This window comes from Numenius arquata, chromosome 21 (assembly GCF_964106895.1).
Source record: "Numenius arquata chromosome 21, bNumArq3.hap1.1, whole genome shotgun sequence".
In the NCBI taxonomy this organism is placed as follows: Eukaryota; Metazoa; Chordata; class Aves; order Charadriiformes; family Scolopacidae; genus Numenius; species Numenius arquata.
The window spans coordinates 4,553,381-4,567,848 of NC_133596.1; the positions used below are offsets into that span (position 1 = coordinate 4,553,381).

A 14,468-nucleotide genomic window follows, 5' to 3' on the forward strand; every position below is an offset into this window, starting at 1 on the left:
TCTAGGCTCAGTTCAGGACTGCGGTTGTACCAGCCCCCTGTAGGTGACAGCTGGGGAGGGGGGTGTGTGTGTGACAGTAAGAGGTGGGTCACATCTTTCAGCCTGTGTGGTTGTAGCTGTGAAAGCTGCAGGGGTGGAGGGGATCACAGCACTTAACGGCTGTTGCCAGACCTACCGGAGGTTTCAGGCGAGGAAGACTGTGACGAAGAGGAGGAATTGTCACAGTGCGTCTGTTGTGGGTAAGTCTAAAGCTGGACAGGCGGGGAGGGCCCTGGCTGGAGCGGGGTGTGCCCGGGGCCGGGGTCACAGCCACAGGGTGGGTCTGTCAGTCTGGCCCCAGTGAGGTGAAGAGTGGAGCAGTGGGTGCTGCAGGCCCCAGTAAGGACTGGTCAGTACTGGTTTATCACACTAACAGCAGTGGAGCTCCCCGTTCGCTGCTGGTACGGCTCATTCAACGTAATCCCCTGCTTTGGGACAGGCAGCATTTCGGATGGGGCTTTAGATTGTGTCTGTCCCTGAAGCGGGGGACCAGCTGCTCAAAAACCCCAGGGGTCCACACAGTCCATCCGTGACCGTCACCACGCTCCAGAACAACAGCTGCCTTGTCAGCAGAAATGGTCTGGGTTTTTACTGTTTCGGGGTTTGTTTTTTGTTTTTTTTTTTTTTTTTTTCCTTAAACATGTCTTCAACACTGCAGGTGTTGCCATTGAAGCTGTCTTTACTCTTCCCTGGGGCCAGAATTTACCGTGAACCAAACTGGAGCTGTGTCATAGGCCAGAATTGAACTGCTGCTCCACCCTTACACCCAGCCAGCACATGGAGCGCCTTCCCAGGCCCAGGGACTCCTGGTTACAGCTCCACCTTCTCCGCAGGCAGGTGTGTTCCCACCGCGGCGTTATGCAGAGCAGCCTTTCTGGGACAGAGAGAGAATGATGGTACCATCCAGAGGCTCTCGGTGTGCATCCGAGGGGGGGGAAGAGCTGCAGCAACTCCCTGTAAAGCTGATTAAGTTGTAAATGCTATTTCTGATGGGTGGCCAGAGGCAACACAAGCCTCTGCTTTAAGGTGGGGGGGGTGACAGTTTAATTTTTTTTCAAGGGCTGAGGGCCTGGAGGATTAAGAAAATCCTTGGCATCCGAGTGCATTCGTCTGCAGCACCAGCTGAAATGCCCCCAGGCACCCCCCACCCTCCCCAGGACACCGGCCCCGCTGCTGACAGGCTTGGCCGCTGCACGTGAATAATCTCAAGGACAACCGCTGTCTTATTAAGGCTCCATTTTATATAAAGGAAAAAAAAAAAAATAATAATCATACTTTAAATACAGCCATGAGGAACATCATTGCAGAGAACGTGTAGCTGAAGGAAACCTCTTCAGTCAGTGAGAACTGCGGCCGCAGCCAATGCCAAGGTCCTTCTTCCCTTGTCTCAGGCGACAGCTCCTGCGGTGGGTGCTCGGGTTCCTAGCATTGGTGGTGGTTCAATAAATAGACCTTTTGAACGCTAAATAAAATACATTATCTGAATACGAGGACTATTAACGAAACATTAAATTACTGGCAAGAAATCAGGGCCGTTGTGTCATGCAACCGTGGGGATAATTTGTGAGTGAAGAAGTACCCGGGAGACGCTAAAAGCAGCCAGAATCCCCCAAACGTGACCGAGGGCTTTGATCATCGATTGCATCGGGTCCAACGGAGTCACGGGGAAGACGCCTTTTACCACCGTGATTCAACAACCTCCCAAACACTGAAGATGAGGAAGCATTAATTAATTAGCTTATTCTCAGTAGCTCTGTACCGTACTCAGAACAGAGAAACGGATGTTGGACATCCCTTGATACTGGAAATGGTAACTGGTTATATCGTAACAGGGCGGTTAGAAGTTAATGCTTAATTTGAACTTAAGGAAAATTGCAGGTAGAAAGAACGTCATCCAGCAACACTCATTGCACTCGTCAGAAGATCCTTATCAATAATCAACATCAAAATACAGGTGGAAAACAATTTCCATCTTCTTAAAAAGTTTGTTTGTTTTTTTTTTTTCTTAAATATAACAATACATGGAAAACACATCAAATCCGTAGGGTCTTTGCTAAGGAAGTGTCCAGTGCAGAAACCATTTCTAATTAGAAGAGGCAAAAGGCTCAATCCTTAGGAAGGCAGCTACTGTGGAGGAAATTTTGGGAGCGTAACACTTTTGCTTACAGAGTTTAATGACAGTAACATCATTTCTCCTTCATGGCCAGATCTTCGTCCTTCAGGGCAAATTTTCTTCTCAGAACTTCTGCTATAAGAACGGCCGGGTCTTCCTCCTTCATTGAAGTTCGGTTTCTAAGAGGAAAACAGAAGCGCAGTGAATTAGCGAAGTGTTTTTATCAGCTGCTGGCTCACAGCCTGGTTACAGCCTTCCAAGGGTTTTCCTGCAGCCTTTTCAATCGGCTTTTGTCGCAAGTGGAGGAGGTGCGAGAACAACACAAAGCAACAAAAAGTAGCTAAAAATTCAGCCCTTTCCTCTTGGCTTAGAAAACCTGGAGCTCGTTTTGCCCATCAAGGGGCATCCTGAACATCTCAGCATCACAGCTCTTTGTAATTTTCATTCAACTGTGTTAATAACAGGTGAGTAAAATAAAATTCACAAGTTATTTACAGCCTACGTCCCCTCAGTGTAACTCTCCAAGTGTTTGAGTCGATGTCCTAGAACTAATTTTTCATGAATTTTTGCCACACGATGGGTAAATGCTTTCAGAGATATATATTCATATTTAAATACAGGGAATTACGGGTGTTTTAAAGGGGGGGGGGGGCTGGTACGGATTTCCCTCCGCTTCGCTACTGCTCTGGAGTTTTTCTGTAGCTTGCAGTTATCAAAGCCCCTGCCTCTCAACAGGTTCACACAAGCAGCTCGCTTCAGACGTGTAAATGAGCTTATTTTACAAGAAGCCAAAATCCAGTTCTTTTTCTTCACGTCTCATGAATTGCTCACTAAGGTTTTGTTTAGAACCTGCAATAATAATTTCAGAGCTTAACCTTTTTTTTTTTTTTTTTAATAGCTGAAATCCTCCCTTGGTCAGAAAATATATCCCCCCCCGAAGTATTTCCATACGTGTTCAGCAGGAGCTTGTTCTCAAATGAACAGCGAAGGCTTTTAGTGGAACCTGTGGAAGCTGCTCCCAGTTTCCCCTTAGCGCTGTCTCAGGTTTGTCTGATCCAAGTTCTTAATTTCCAGTTGCATAAAACCATCACTAAAAGCCGATTTTGTGGCCAGAATCAAACCTTTGATTTCAGACAGAACTGTTCCTTCAGAAAAGGGTGCAGAGAGAGCACAGAGCACGAGGTCTAGAGCCCTCTCCAGACCCTTCCTTCCACCTGGGCAAACCCCAGAATTCAGCATTACCCCCGTGTCCTCACCTGCCTCCGGAGAGGGACGGGGGGAACCGAGGCAGCCAGAGGAGGAGGTGACAGACAGCGCCGACACAGCCTCGAGCCGTGCCTGTCACCGGGAAAAGCTCTCCCGGGATGAGTGAAGAGACAGAGAACCCACACCGGGGTGAGAAAAGCGACCTCTTCTACCAAAGGGTACAATGTCTTACAACCGAGCACGACCACCAGCACCATGGGAGCCCCAGCACCACGGGAGCCCCAGCACTCAACTTGTGTCTTTACAGCCGCTCCAAGGAAATAATCATGGAAAAATCAAGCTGTTCCATCCCACACCGACAATACTTACAAATAAAGGAGTACTCACAGTCCAAGCAGCTCCTCACGCTCCCTGTCCCCCCCCCCCCCCCGCCCCACGGGCACAGCCCTCGGTCACTCCCCCCGCAGAGGCCACCACAGACACTAGTTGACAATCATGGACACACACGCATTCCTGCAAGCGCTTCCACCAATGTAGGTTAGGGGTGGATCTTCTGGAAAGCACTACTGAGAAGGATCTGGGAGTCCTGGTGGATAGCAAACTATCCATGAGCCAGCAATGTGCCCTTGTTGCCAAGAGGCCAATGGGATCCTGGGCTGCGTAGGGAAGAGTGTGGCCAGTAGGTGGAGGGAGGTCATTCTCCCCCTCTGCTCTGCACTGGTGAGGCCACAACTGGAATATTGTGTCCAGTTCTGGGCTCCCCAGCTCAAGAGAGACAGGGACCTACTGGAGAGAGTCCAGCGTAGGGCAACTAAGATGATTAAGGGATTGGAGCATCTCCCTGATGGGGAAAGGCTCAAAGAGCTGGGGCTCTTCAGCCTGGAGAAGAGAAGGCTGAGGGGAGACCTTATCTATGTTTACAAGTACCTAAAGGGTGGGTTGAAGGAGGATGGAACCGGACTCTTTTCAGTGGTTCCCAGTGACAGGACGAGGGGCAACGGGCACAAGCTGGAACATGGGAAGTTCCATTTAAATATGAGGAGAAACTTCTTTAAGGTGAGGGTGATGGAGCCCTGGAACAGGCTGCCCAGGGAGGGTGTGGAGTCCCCTTCTCTGGAGATCTTCAAGCCCCGCCTGGATGCAGCCCTGAGTGATGTGCTCTGGGCAACCCTGCTTTGGCAGGGGAGTTGGACTGGATGATCTCTAGAGGTCCCTTCCAACTCTGACAATTCCGTGATTCCAAGATTCCCACTCATCCCTGAAGCTTCCAAGGTTGTGTTTAAGCACCAAGTCCTAATCAGGCACATCAGAGAAAGTATCTATGTAATTATCTCCTTAAGCATCGTTTGGTACCTTCATCCACTTAAAGAGGACGTGATCCTTTTAAGCGGCACAAGCGCCGCACACCGACACCACCAGATCCGCTCCACACAACCCAACGCCCGCAGCTTCTAGCACGGGCTGCTCGTAACCCTGCAGGGACACTGCAGGATGGTGTCTAGAATTAAAGCTCATCAAGTAATAATAAAAAAAAAAAAAATCACATTAAATACATCGCGGGTGTTCAACTACCTGCGATTCTTCAAACAGCTTTAATTAAGCTGTAATAACAGTATCCTAAACCATCGCTGTTGCCTGTAGGAGGCAAGAGAGGCTGAGATAGAGGAAGAGATGAGAGGAAAATGGTTCAGCTGCAGAAAGAAAGAGTCTCCAGCTGTTCTGTCCAAGTGTTCCTGGCCCTGATGGAAGCAGCAGCAGCAGCGTCACCCAGCTCCCGGATAATCAGTCGAGCCGTTGCAAGGGGAGAAAGGGGTCTCGGCGATTCAGTTCCTTTGCCTGCTGTGCCCCAGCGAGAGGGATTTGGCAGCTCTCCCCTCCCCCAGGTACTCCCCAGTACAAAACCCTTGCTCTCCTCCATCTCCTAAGATGTTCCAAATCAGCGCTGTTGGTAAATCCCGCCTTTGTGCACAAGCCCTCCCTCCCTCCCACTCAGCTCACCAGGATAACAGAGATCAGACACCGTCATCCACCGTCAGCTCTTCTCAGACATCCCCTCAAGGAAACTGCAGTCAGATTGTGACCTGTTATACCCCAACGGTCCCTGTCACCTACAGGCTGAGCTACGCGGCTGCTGGGGACACGCTTGTGCGCCCCACAACTACCACACGCAGCGGGGGGTAACACCGCTGATTATCCCAGCGTCAGTCTAATAACCACCCAAGCCCCTGGACCGGGCTGTGGCTAACCAACACGCACACACAAGTCACGTTTTCACTTCTCCCTGGTGGATCTGCTCCAGGTCTCCTCAAAGACTTTGCAAACAACCTCCCCCTGTCAGCACCCGGCTCCTCGTGATTCTGCCCGGGCTGCCAGGAGCCTTGCCGGCAAATCCAGGCACGGATAAGAAATGCCTCAGCTCTCCCTACCAGGATCTGTATTTGTATAAATTCCCCCCCCCGAATAACACACATTTCCCTGTCTTCATCTGGCAGAGACCGTGGCAGTTTTCTTACCCTGAAAAGTCTGCTTCCACAGAAGGCTGACATACCCGTCTGCACTAATTAAAAGATTGATAATTACATTGTAACATGCGAATGCTTAGTCCCAGAGGTACACACCTTTCTGGTAAGATTAAAACATCGCATGTCACAACATGAAGCATCTGCAAACTCTTCTGGATTTAAAAGAGCCACCAAATGACCATTGGAGCGGCACAGATAAGTTACCTACAGCCAAACCCAAACCTCTGCTGGGCCAGCGTGGCCGAGTCACACGCAGCAGCAGAGAATCCTCCCTCCCACTGACTAATAATTCAGAATTTCAGAATTGACTAATAATTCAGAATTCAGAATCAGACAGGAAGAAAGAGGAGGAGCAATTCATCCGTGGTGTATGAATTCTACTCACCATCAGGGATTTACATAAAACAAGTGAGCTTTTAAGCTTTGAGTAATATTTAACGCTTAGGAAAACAGGAGCACGAGGGTACGCTGTGTGAACTCCGTGACACCACGCCGACAGTCTGGATACAAAACCTGAACATATTTCTCTCGTTTGACTATATAATTTTTTCAGTGCTGAGAATTTGATTTCTTTTAAACTGAATTTGGCATAGAACTCGTGAACAGCCATCACACAACATGCTATTTTTGGCCAGGAATCTTAACTCACACAACATAATGGCTGGGTAGATCTTCGGGCTGAAAAAATGTGGAAACTGAAGTGTATCGCTGTGATTTCACATGTAAAAATGAAGGCAGCGCAGCTAAGGTTAAAGAAAGTACTTTATCAGCTGGGCAGAATCCTGGCAGCAGCTGGAGTGTCAGCAACTTGAGGTCCTTCTTGTGATCAATGTGTAAACTCATCATGAGACAAGTGAAAACTCACTCTGCCCACGCTCGGATGCAAAAGCTGAGAAGCTGAAAAGCTCTGCCTGTTAATTCCTGCATGTGCCGCGCGGAAAAAGCCTCTGAGCTTCCCGACCCCTTGGCTCTGCAGAACCGTCCAAGCACCAGCACCTGGAACCAATGCAAGCAGAGGGAGCAGCCTGGCCCTCTGACGGTCACCAATACACACACGGTTCTGGTTTTCATCTGGGCACAAGGTTTTTTTGGTTTGGGTTTTTAGTTAGCCAAACGTGGTGCTAACTGGATTAAGTGCCCCTCCATTGCTTTCTATCCAGGCCAGATAAGCCAGCATTAAAAACAAAGAAAAACAACCCAAAATGCAAGTTCTGCTATAAACAGGTATTTCCCTGCTGTGAATCATGAAAATAGAGCAGCATCAACAAGCAGTGAATGCGATCTCCAGCCTCTACAATGATTTGACCAACAAAAATAACCAGATAAAATAAAATTCAGGAAGCACTTACAAGTCTTTGCTCTGCTTCATCCTATGAATGTCTTTGAGAATGCCCATCATGTCCGCAAAACTGCTGGCCTTCGAAAGAGACACGGAATCTTCCTCGTCGGGATCCTTCGGTTCCGGTTTACAGCACTCGGAGGCCGCAGAACAAAGCATGGAGACTGAGGGCAGGTCGGGGCTTTCCAGTTCTGCCTCCTCCTCTGTGATATCGCTAATGACAAAGGAAGTTGTAGATTGGAAAGAGGGTCCGAAACAAGGTAAAGGAGAAGATGCATTTGAACTTCCTGGAGATAACAAATCTGGTGTTAACGAAGCAGAAGCTGGAAAAGAAAACAATACAGGTGGATAGATGAGCTAATACCAAACCAGGTAGGTATTTTTTTCCCCAAAAAACAACAGAATAGAACTGAAGAGGCATCATCAGCCAGCCTCCCCCTCGCTCTAAGAAAACAAATTCATCACATTCTGTGTTACCCTCCACATCCACTCTGCTTCCTGTGGCACCAGGCTGCAACACAGGACCTTCTCCAGTACCTTTTATCCCACCAACCCCTAACGTATCCCTATTCCCGTCGCGCCCATCACCGTATCATGCCTCCAGCTCAAACACCTGCAGAAGACAGGCAATGTTTACTTTTTCCACTTTTACAGATAAGAACTTCTGGAGGAAGAGAGATTTAGCTGCTGCTCAGGGTGACAGAGGGAGCCTGTGTCAGAATGTCAGTCTTAATTGTCTTTTCTCCTCTTTCTCTTCACCCTGAGAACTCTTTCCCTTTCTTTTCCTTTCGGGCTCCTTCCCCCATACCCACTACTCCCAGTGAGAATGCAGAGCGGGTTTGGGAGCGCCAGCATTTTACACCAGGTGACAGCAATTTCCCGTGTGACTGCAGCATCCTGACCTGTTTTGCTTCCCATCACCGTCTGTAAATGACAACAGCATCCACCTATTCCACAGGGAATATGGGATTTATTTGTTTGTGCTTTAAAATGCAGCGAGGGTAAGAACAGCTACATAAATTCCGAGTGCTATTAAGTGAAAATGAGTTAGGTATTTCCAGGGTACAACAACCAAAAAGCCAAGGAGAGGTGCACATCTCCTTGAAAGAACCTTCCTGTATTGAAAACAAACTCTACCTTAAAGCACTAATGTCCTTGGCCTCATGAGTAAACTTGTAGATAGTTATCAATTTCCAATTAAGGGATTTCTCTAACGGTATATAATACAGCAGATTGCACAATGCTTCTTTTTTTGACATCAGTCTTTCCAAAATAAGCCTGCTAAATGGTTATCTCCTCCATCAGACTACCGAGGTCCAGCCAGGCCCTAAATCACAGCTCCCCGGTATTGACTTAGAGGCCGGGAAGTCAATGGGAACTGTTCCCAAATGCCAGCTGATAACAACCAGGCACCCTGCTGAGCGGAGAGGGAGAGAAAGAGGTATTAAATGATTAAATCATTTTTCTCCCATCTGGATCTCTAATTTTCTTCATTATTACTCTCCTTGAATTAAAGCAGACTTTTCCAGCACGCAGCCTGAGCAGCTCTAGAGCCAAGACAACACTTAGAAGGGAAAAAAAAAAAAAAAAATAAAATCACAGAAATTCCCCTGTTCTTTATTGCAATTTGGTTGTTCCTCTCATTTTGGATGAAGAAGAAAGAGGACACACGCAGCCTCTCTGAAGGGGACATCTGTGATGTCTTGTTTTACGCTTTTTCCCTGCAGAGTTGAGGGTAACGTGGCTCCCTCGTACCCCGAGAGGCTTCATTTCCAGCAGCACACGGGGTCCTGCGCTCTGTGACAGGACCGAAGGTGACAAGAAACACCACCACGTGCATTATCTCACAACAGCCCTTTACCATGGAAGTGAAGAAATCTCTCGTCTAAATACAGCTTCACACACTAAAACCATCACATATATTCTCACGTGGTGGCATTTACGCTATCGATATCAAATAGATTCTTATGAGTCCATGGACCATTGCACAGAAGTGAAGAAGAACCCAAGTCTCCCCTGTAGAAACCAGAATTTCAACTAAACCAAACACCTCAACTCTGTTTCACAGAATCAGAATCTTCTTGGTTGGAAGGGACCTTTGAGATCATCGAGTCCAACCAACAAAAAAAAAAAACCAAAACAAAAAAACCCAAACAAAAAAACCGAAACACCAACACCAAACACCAAACCAAAACCAAACCAAACACCCACAACCACACCCCACACCCACCCACAAACAGACACAAACCAACAATCTCGGGCACTAGAGCATGCCCTGAAGGGCCATGTCTACACGTTCCTTAAATACCTCCAGGGATGGCGACTCCACCACCTCCCTGGGCAGGCTGTGCCAGTGCCTGACCACTCTCTCAGGAAAGTAATTCTTCCTAATATCTGATCTAAACCTCCCCTGCCCCAACTTCAGACCATTCCCTCTGGTCCTGCCATTATTCCCTTGGGAGAAGAGGCCAACACCCACCTCTCTACACCCTCCTTTCAGGGAGTTGTAGAGGGCAATGAGGTCCCCCCTCAGCCTCCTCTTCTCCAAACTAAACTTCATGTTGAAGCGCGTTTACGGCTCGTGGAAAGCTGGACTAAATATAAGCAGTCATTAAAGCCGCAGGTCCCTTGGGGCTACAACAATCAGACGATCACGTCATCTTCCACAGATCACGAGAGATCTGGTCTCGTGCACGCACTAGGCAGTGCAGCGCAGAGCGACAATTCGGGAATTAAAAAGAGATTTGCAAGATGTAAGATAAGGAAGGTTTCATCAGCCACTATTACCCATCACAAACAGGAATTAACCCGCCTGATATCATCTCGAGTGTGGCACAATCCTGGCTTTTTGTTTGGGTTGTTTTTTTTTAAAGTGATGGGAAGAACGATAGGTCCTTCTTTTCCTCTGGGAAGCAGGCACCACACAGCTGCCGCCTTGGTTACTGGCAAAAGTATTCTGCATAAAAGAAATACGGCTTTTAAGAAAAACTGTCTTCAAGAAGGACTAAATTCCTTTAGTTTGCAAAACTGTTCAATGTTTTTGGGTTGGGAGATCAGCTGCTCTGCCTTCTGAGAACTCCATAAATAGACAAGGCATTTCTGTCTTACCAGATTCCACACTCTAAACCAGCCACTGTTTTAGCAAGACTCGTGGAACCACTGGGATTTGGATCCTACCAAATATCATCACATTTTCAGAGCTAAGAAAACAGGAAAAGCCATGAAAGAAGGAGAAAAAGTCTTTCCCCACAGTTCAGTTTTGTGGCTAAAACATGGCTTTTAGTCACACTCAAGTTTACTAAAGGAAATAAATTAATTGGTTCAGGCTTTTCCCCAAATACCTCATTTGCTACAGAAACAGCACTGGCATTTTCACACCAGAAACAAACACTAATTCTCACTTCTCCCCAAACCAGACACAACCCTCGCGCTCACGGCCGACGTGGGGCAGGAATGGCAAGAATACACCAATGTTTTAATGAGACAAGGTGCTTGAGACGAGTCGGCCTCCAGATCAAACGGGGTCACAAGCAGCACTTGGTATTTCTTTAAAACAAGCTGGAATCCTCCAATGACACAGATGCAAACATCTAACCACAGAACCTGCACTGAGCCGATACCAGAGATGGCATCCCAGCAACGGGAGCCACAGCTCCACCGGAAAAACAACCGGAGTCTGGTTTGTACGGAGGAAACAACAGGGTTCGCTAACTCAGCCCTTCTCCTGAAACAAACCGAAGCTGGAATATATGAATATATTCCTACCTGACTCTGCAGCGACTATTTTAGCTATCTGACTCCGAAGGTGACTCAGCTCGTCCTGCAGCTCCGTTGTTCGGCTCAGTGCTGGTAAACCAGGTTTCTTCAAGGCGAGCAGCTTCTCCTCCTGCTTCCTCAGGTTGGGGACCGAAGCGTTTCGCTGTATAACAGTGAAGGGACTCGGCTTCCACTTGTGCTTCAGCGGGCGAGTGTCACTTCTACAGGAAAAAAACCTGTTGGTCATTTACAAGGCCCAGACCCCTCTGTGACAAAAACACTTGGTTAACGCTCTGCCTCCACCTCGGGACAGCAGAAGACTTCAACACCATGAGTTAAGCCACTGTACGTACCACCGTATAGATGTGCTGTGCTGCTGTATGTGCTCTCTCTGCGTGACAAGGAACAGAAAACCTGACACAGAAATCACGACCCAGCGGCATAAGATGTGGCGAGAGGACACAAGGACAAAAGCCTGGGGGTGCTCACGTGGTTCCAAGTCATTTCTCTCCTGGTGGCTGTGCCTCCGTGCCGGGCTGGGCACACCTGGGAAATGTCACTTACCCATTAACTTTTGCCTCTATTTCAAAGTCTGATTTATCTTTTACGAGGCACCTATTATTATTGCCCGGCTTTAAGGACAAAAGTTCACCTGCCCAGAGCCAAACTCATGGGGACACAGCACTTCAACCCCAGGAGAACTCAACTCTTCAACTTTCGAACCAAAAAACACCATGGATCACAGGATTACTCTGCACAGATCCTTCACTGAGGAAAACATGGCACATGGCATAGGCTCTTAGCACTTCCTACAGGAATTATTCCCAGGGTCCTTCGCCCAATTTTCTTTTTCCTTTCTCTTGGGAAAAGTGTCTTTCAACTGGCACTGGATCAGATATATAAACCAGTGGATAAAAAAAAGGAGCAGCAGAGACAGAGGAAACCAACCTGACTCTGGCGTATGTTTCTTCATCATCTGCTGCTATCCACACGATGTCTGCCAGGGTGGGCACTGGAGGGACATCATTTAAATACAGCTCCGAAACATTTGGTAGGACCTAAGAAGAAGAGAGTTCCATTAAGGAGACGCTGGTCCTGTCTCCTGAAGACGTCTCCCTGATAGGCTGTGACAGCCCCTGCAGCCTTTCTCCTCCGCATGGCTCGGCGGCTGCATCTGTCACACGTGTGACACCGTTTGGCTCATGGAAACGTAGCCAAACGTGTCGGCTTCTGCACGTGTTGCCGTGCTCCGTGACACCGAGCAGCACGGCAGCGGAGGGACACCTGATACAGCTTCGTGCGCTGCCAAGGCCACGTGCCACGCTCTGCCGCTGCACGTCCCAGCGCTGCCCTTGAGCTTAAACAGTAACGAAAGCGTTTCCATAAACCCTGGTATGGGTACTGTTTAGGAAACACGGGCCCGGAGGGCTGGAGGTCACGCAACGAAGGGTTGGTTCCACAACTCCACGTTTCTGTCCCCTCCAGCTTCCTGACCCAGCCCACGGACACTGCTCGAGGAAGGATTTCCCTCAAGTTGTCAATAATCACTTTACAAGAACGTAATTAAAAAAAAAAAAAAAAGAAGAAAGAATTAAAACCATCTTAAAATTAACTGTACTGCTACATGAGTTTTGTGAATACAGCTCTGCAGACACACGCGGCTGACAGAACAGCAGGTTCCTACGCGCCACCACCAAAGCCCTTCCGAGTCCACTCACCTCAAAGGTTGCTCTGGGACAGGGTTTTAAGGGGAGGTTTGAGCCGATCCTCCTGACAACGCTGCGTGCTGAGCCATGGGGTTTGTTCTGCCAGATGGGGATCGTCTACAAGAAGTCATATGATATAATTAATATTTCAAGTTAGTTGCCCTCGGAAATCGTCCCATACAATCTACTCAAGAGCTCTGCTCTCTGCCTTTTTATTTACTGAGTGATACTTTTAATTGGGAACCTGTTAAGAACTAAGGTCCTCATTCCATACCACCGCGTTTCAGCTGAACACACATAAAGTCAGGCAGTTACTAAGGGGCATTTTAAACACAGCTGTAGGATTTTCAAGACTGAAAACTAAAAGCACTTGGTAACAGACACTGAGATCCAAACGAAAACACACCAAAAGGAGGAAAACAGCGTAACACGAGGGACCCAGAAGAAAAATTAAATCAGAAGAAAGTCTCACTTAAAGGAACACTCTCACTTCCCCATGATCTTTAATACAAGCAGCACCGACAAGACCGTGAACGTCTCTTGGACGACAGCAAAAGGACAAGCGGATGAAACGCCTGTCCCGACCGAGGGCCGACCAGATCAGCCCTGGAGGGTTTTCAGAAACAGCAAATGTTTTAGTGATCTCTGGGTACTTCTGAAACGGATTCAAAAGGTGAAGTTCTGTCCTTTGACCGCGTTCCCCTCTGACAGTTTTATGGCCGTCACGGGCTCTCGTGACAGGAGGCAGCAGGAGACTCCGGACAGCGAATACCACGACGACAAACTGGATTCCAACCAGGTTATTTTGCTCAGTCCGCAACAAATCCATTAATGGATTTATCACCAGAGCCTGTTACGCACACATCGCCTGGACGCTGGGTTTAAAAGCCCTGACGAGTGTTTAAAAATGAATCTCCGCGTTGGGACGGCGCTCTGGCTACCGGCCACGGGGAGGGAAGGGCCCCCGGGTGGGGGGGGGGGAGGGAAGGGCCCCCGGGTGGGGGGGGGAGGGAAGGGGCCTGGTTCCTGCCGGCGGGGGCGGCGTTCCGCCCGCCGTTCCACTTACCGACTCCGCTGCCATCTCCGGCTCTGGCGGCGGCCGCCGGGGCGGGCTCAGGGCTGGGTGCTGCGGCTCCCGCGGCCGCGGGCCGGGCTCATCTTCCCCCGCTCCCCGCCGCTTCTCACTGCGGGACAGAACCGACTCGCTGCAGGCGCTGCCCGGGGCCGCCCGTCGCGCCGGCCCGCACGGAACCCCCCCCGGGGACGGGTCGAACCCAGCCCACACCCCCCCACCACCCGCGGGCAGCAGTGACCCTTCGGCCGGTGCTCACCCCGCTCCCCCCGCCCCGGGGGCCCCGCCGGTACCTGAGGGGCGGCGGCGCAGCTCGGCCCCGCTGCCGACCCCTCCGCCGCCATCACCCGGAAGCAGAACCCGCCCCCCGCACTTCCGGCGCTGCCCGCGCATGCGCCCTGACCCCGGAAGTGGAGCCGTAACGGCGCCCCGGGGGAAGGGACGGGTCCTCCCCGCTCACACCGGGCCGGTCCCACCGCCCCCCTCCCGCTACAGCCACCCCTCCCACCTCCCCCCCCGCCCGACCCGGAGGAGGCAAGGACTGCAGGAGGCTGAGGGTGGTGGGATGGGTTTAACAAGCGCCGCTACAGCCGGGGCCCGGCGGCCCGTCCCGCCGAGGGGCACCGAACCGCACCGGGCCGCTCCCCCCCCCCCGGGGCCTCGCTGGCAGACATCGGCTCTGACCCGCCGCGGGTTTCAGGCCAGAGCGTCACCA

At 49.9% G+C, this 14,468-nt stretch overlaps 1 protein-coding gene across 5 annotated transcripts; it reads right to left on the reverse strand.

Moving 5' to 3' along the window:
* Positions 1-1,259: 1,259 nt before the first annotated feature.
* MTFR1L (mitochondrial fission regulator 1 like) lies at positions 1,260-14,121 on the reverse strand. 5 transcript variants are annotated; one of them, XR_012463619.1, is made up of 9 exons: positions 14,047-14,103; positions 13,748-13,865; positions 12,694-12,798; positions 11,924-12,033; positions 10,985-11,196; positions 7,230-7,542; positions 2,206-2,331; positions 1,619-1,747; positions 1,268-1,501 (listed from the first exon to the last, which is right to left on the reverse strand). XR_012463619.1 is itself a non-coding variant. In XM_074162244.1 (8 exons), exons 2-7 carry the CDS (start codon positions 13,760-13,762, stop codon positions 2,226-2,228), a joined length of 861 nt encoding a protein of 286 aa, XP_074018345.1. In that variant the 5' UTR covers positions 13,763-13,865; positions 14,047-14,103; the 3' UTR covers positions 1,260-1,501; positions 2,206-2,225. The 5 variants fall into 5 exon arrangements, 4 of the variants coding, with proteins under 4 accessions (XP_074018345.1, XP_074018344.1, XP_074018346.1 ...); XM_074162244.1 differs by lacking the exon at positions 1,619-1,747 and having other exon boundaries at positions 1,260-1,501; XM_074162245.1 differs by lacking the exon at positions 1,619-1,747 and having other exon boundaries at positions 1,268-1,461.
* Between the last annotated feature and the right edge of the window lie 347 nt (positions 14,122-14,468).

Bases quoted from the DNA above. Each gene is read 5' to 3' on its own strand.
- MTFR1L (XM_074162243.1), bottom strand. The intron at 12,034-12,693 runs GTGAGTGGACTC...TCTTCTTCTTAG, and splicing joins GTCCCAGAGCAACCTTTGAG to GTCCTACCAAATGTTTCGGA. The intron at 7,543-10,984 runs GTAGGAATATAT...TTTCTTTTCCAG, and splicing joins AATAGTCGCTGCAGAGTCAG to CTTCTGCTTCGTTAACACCA.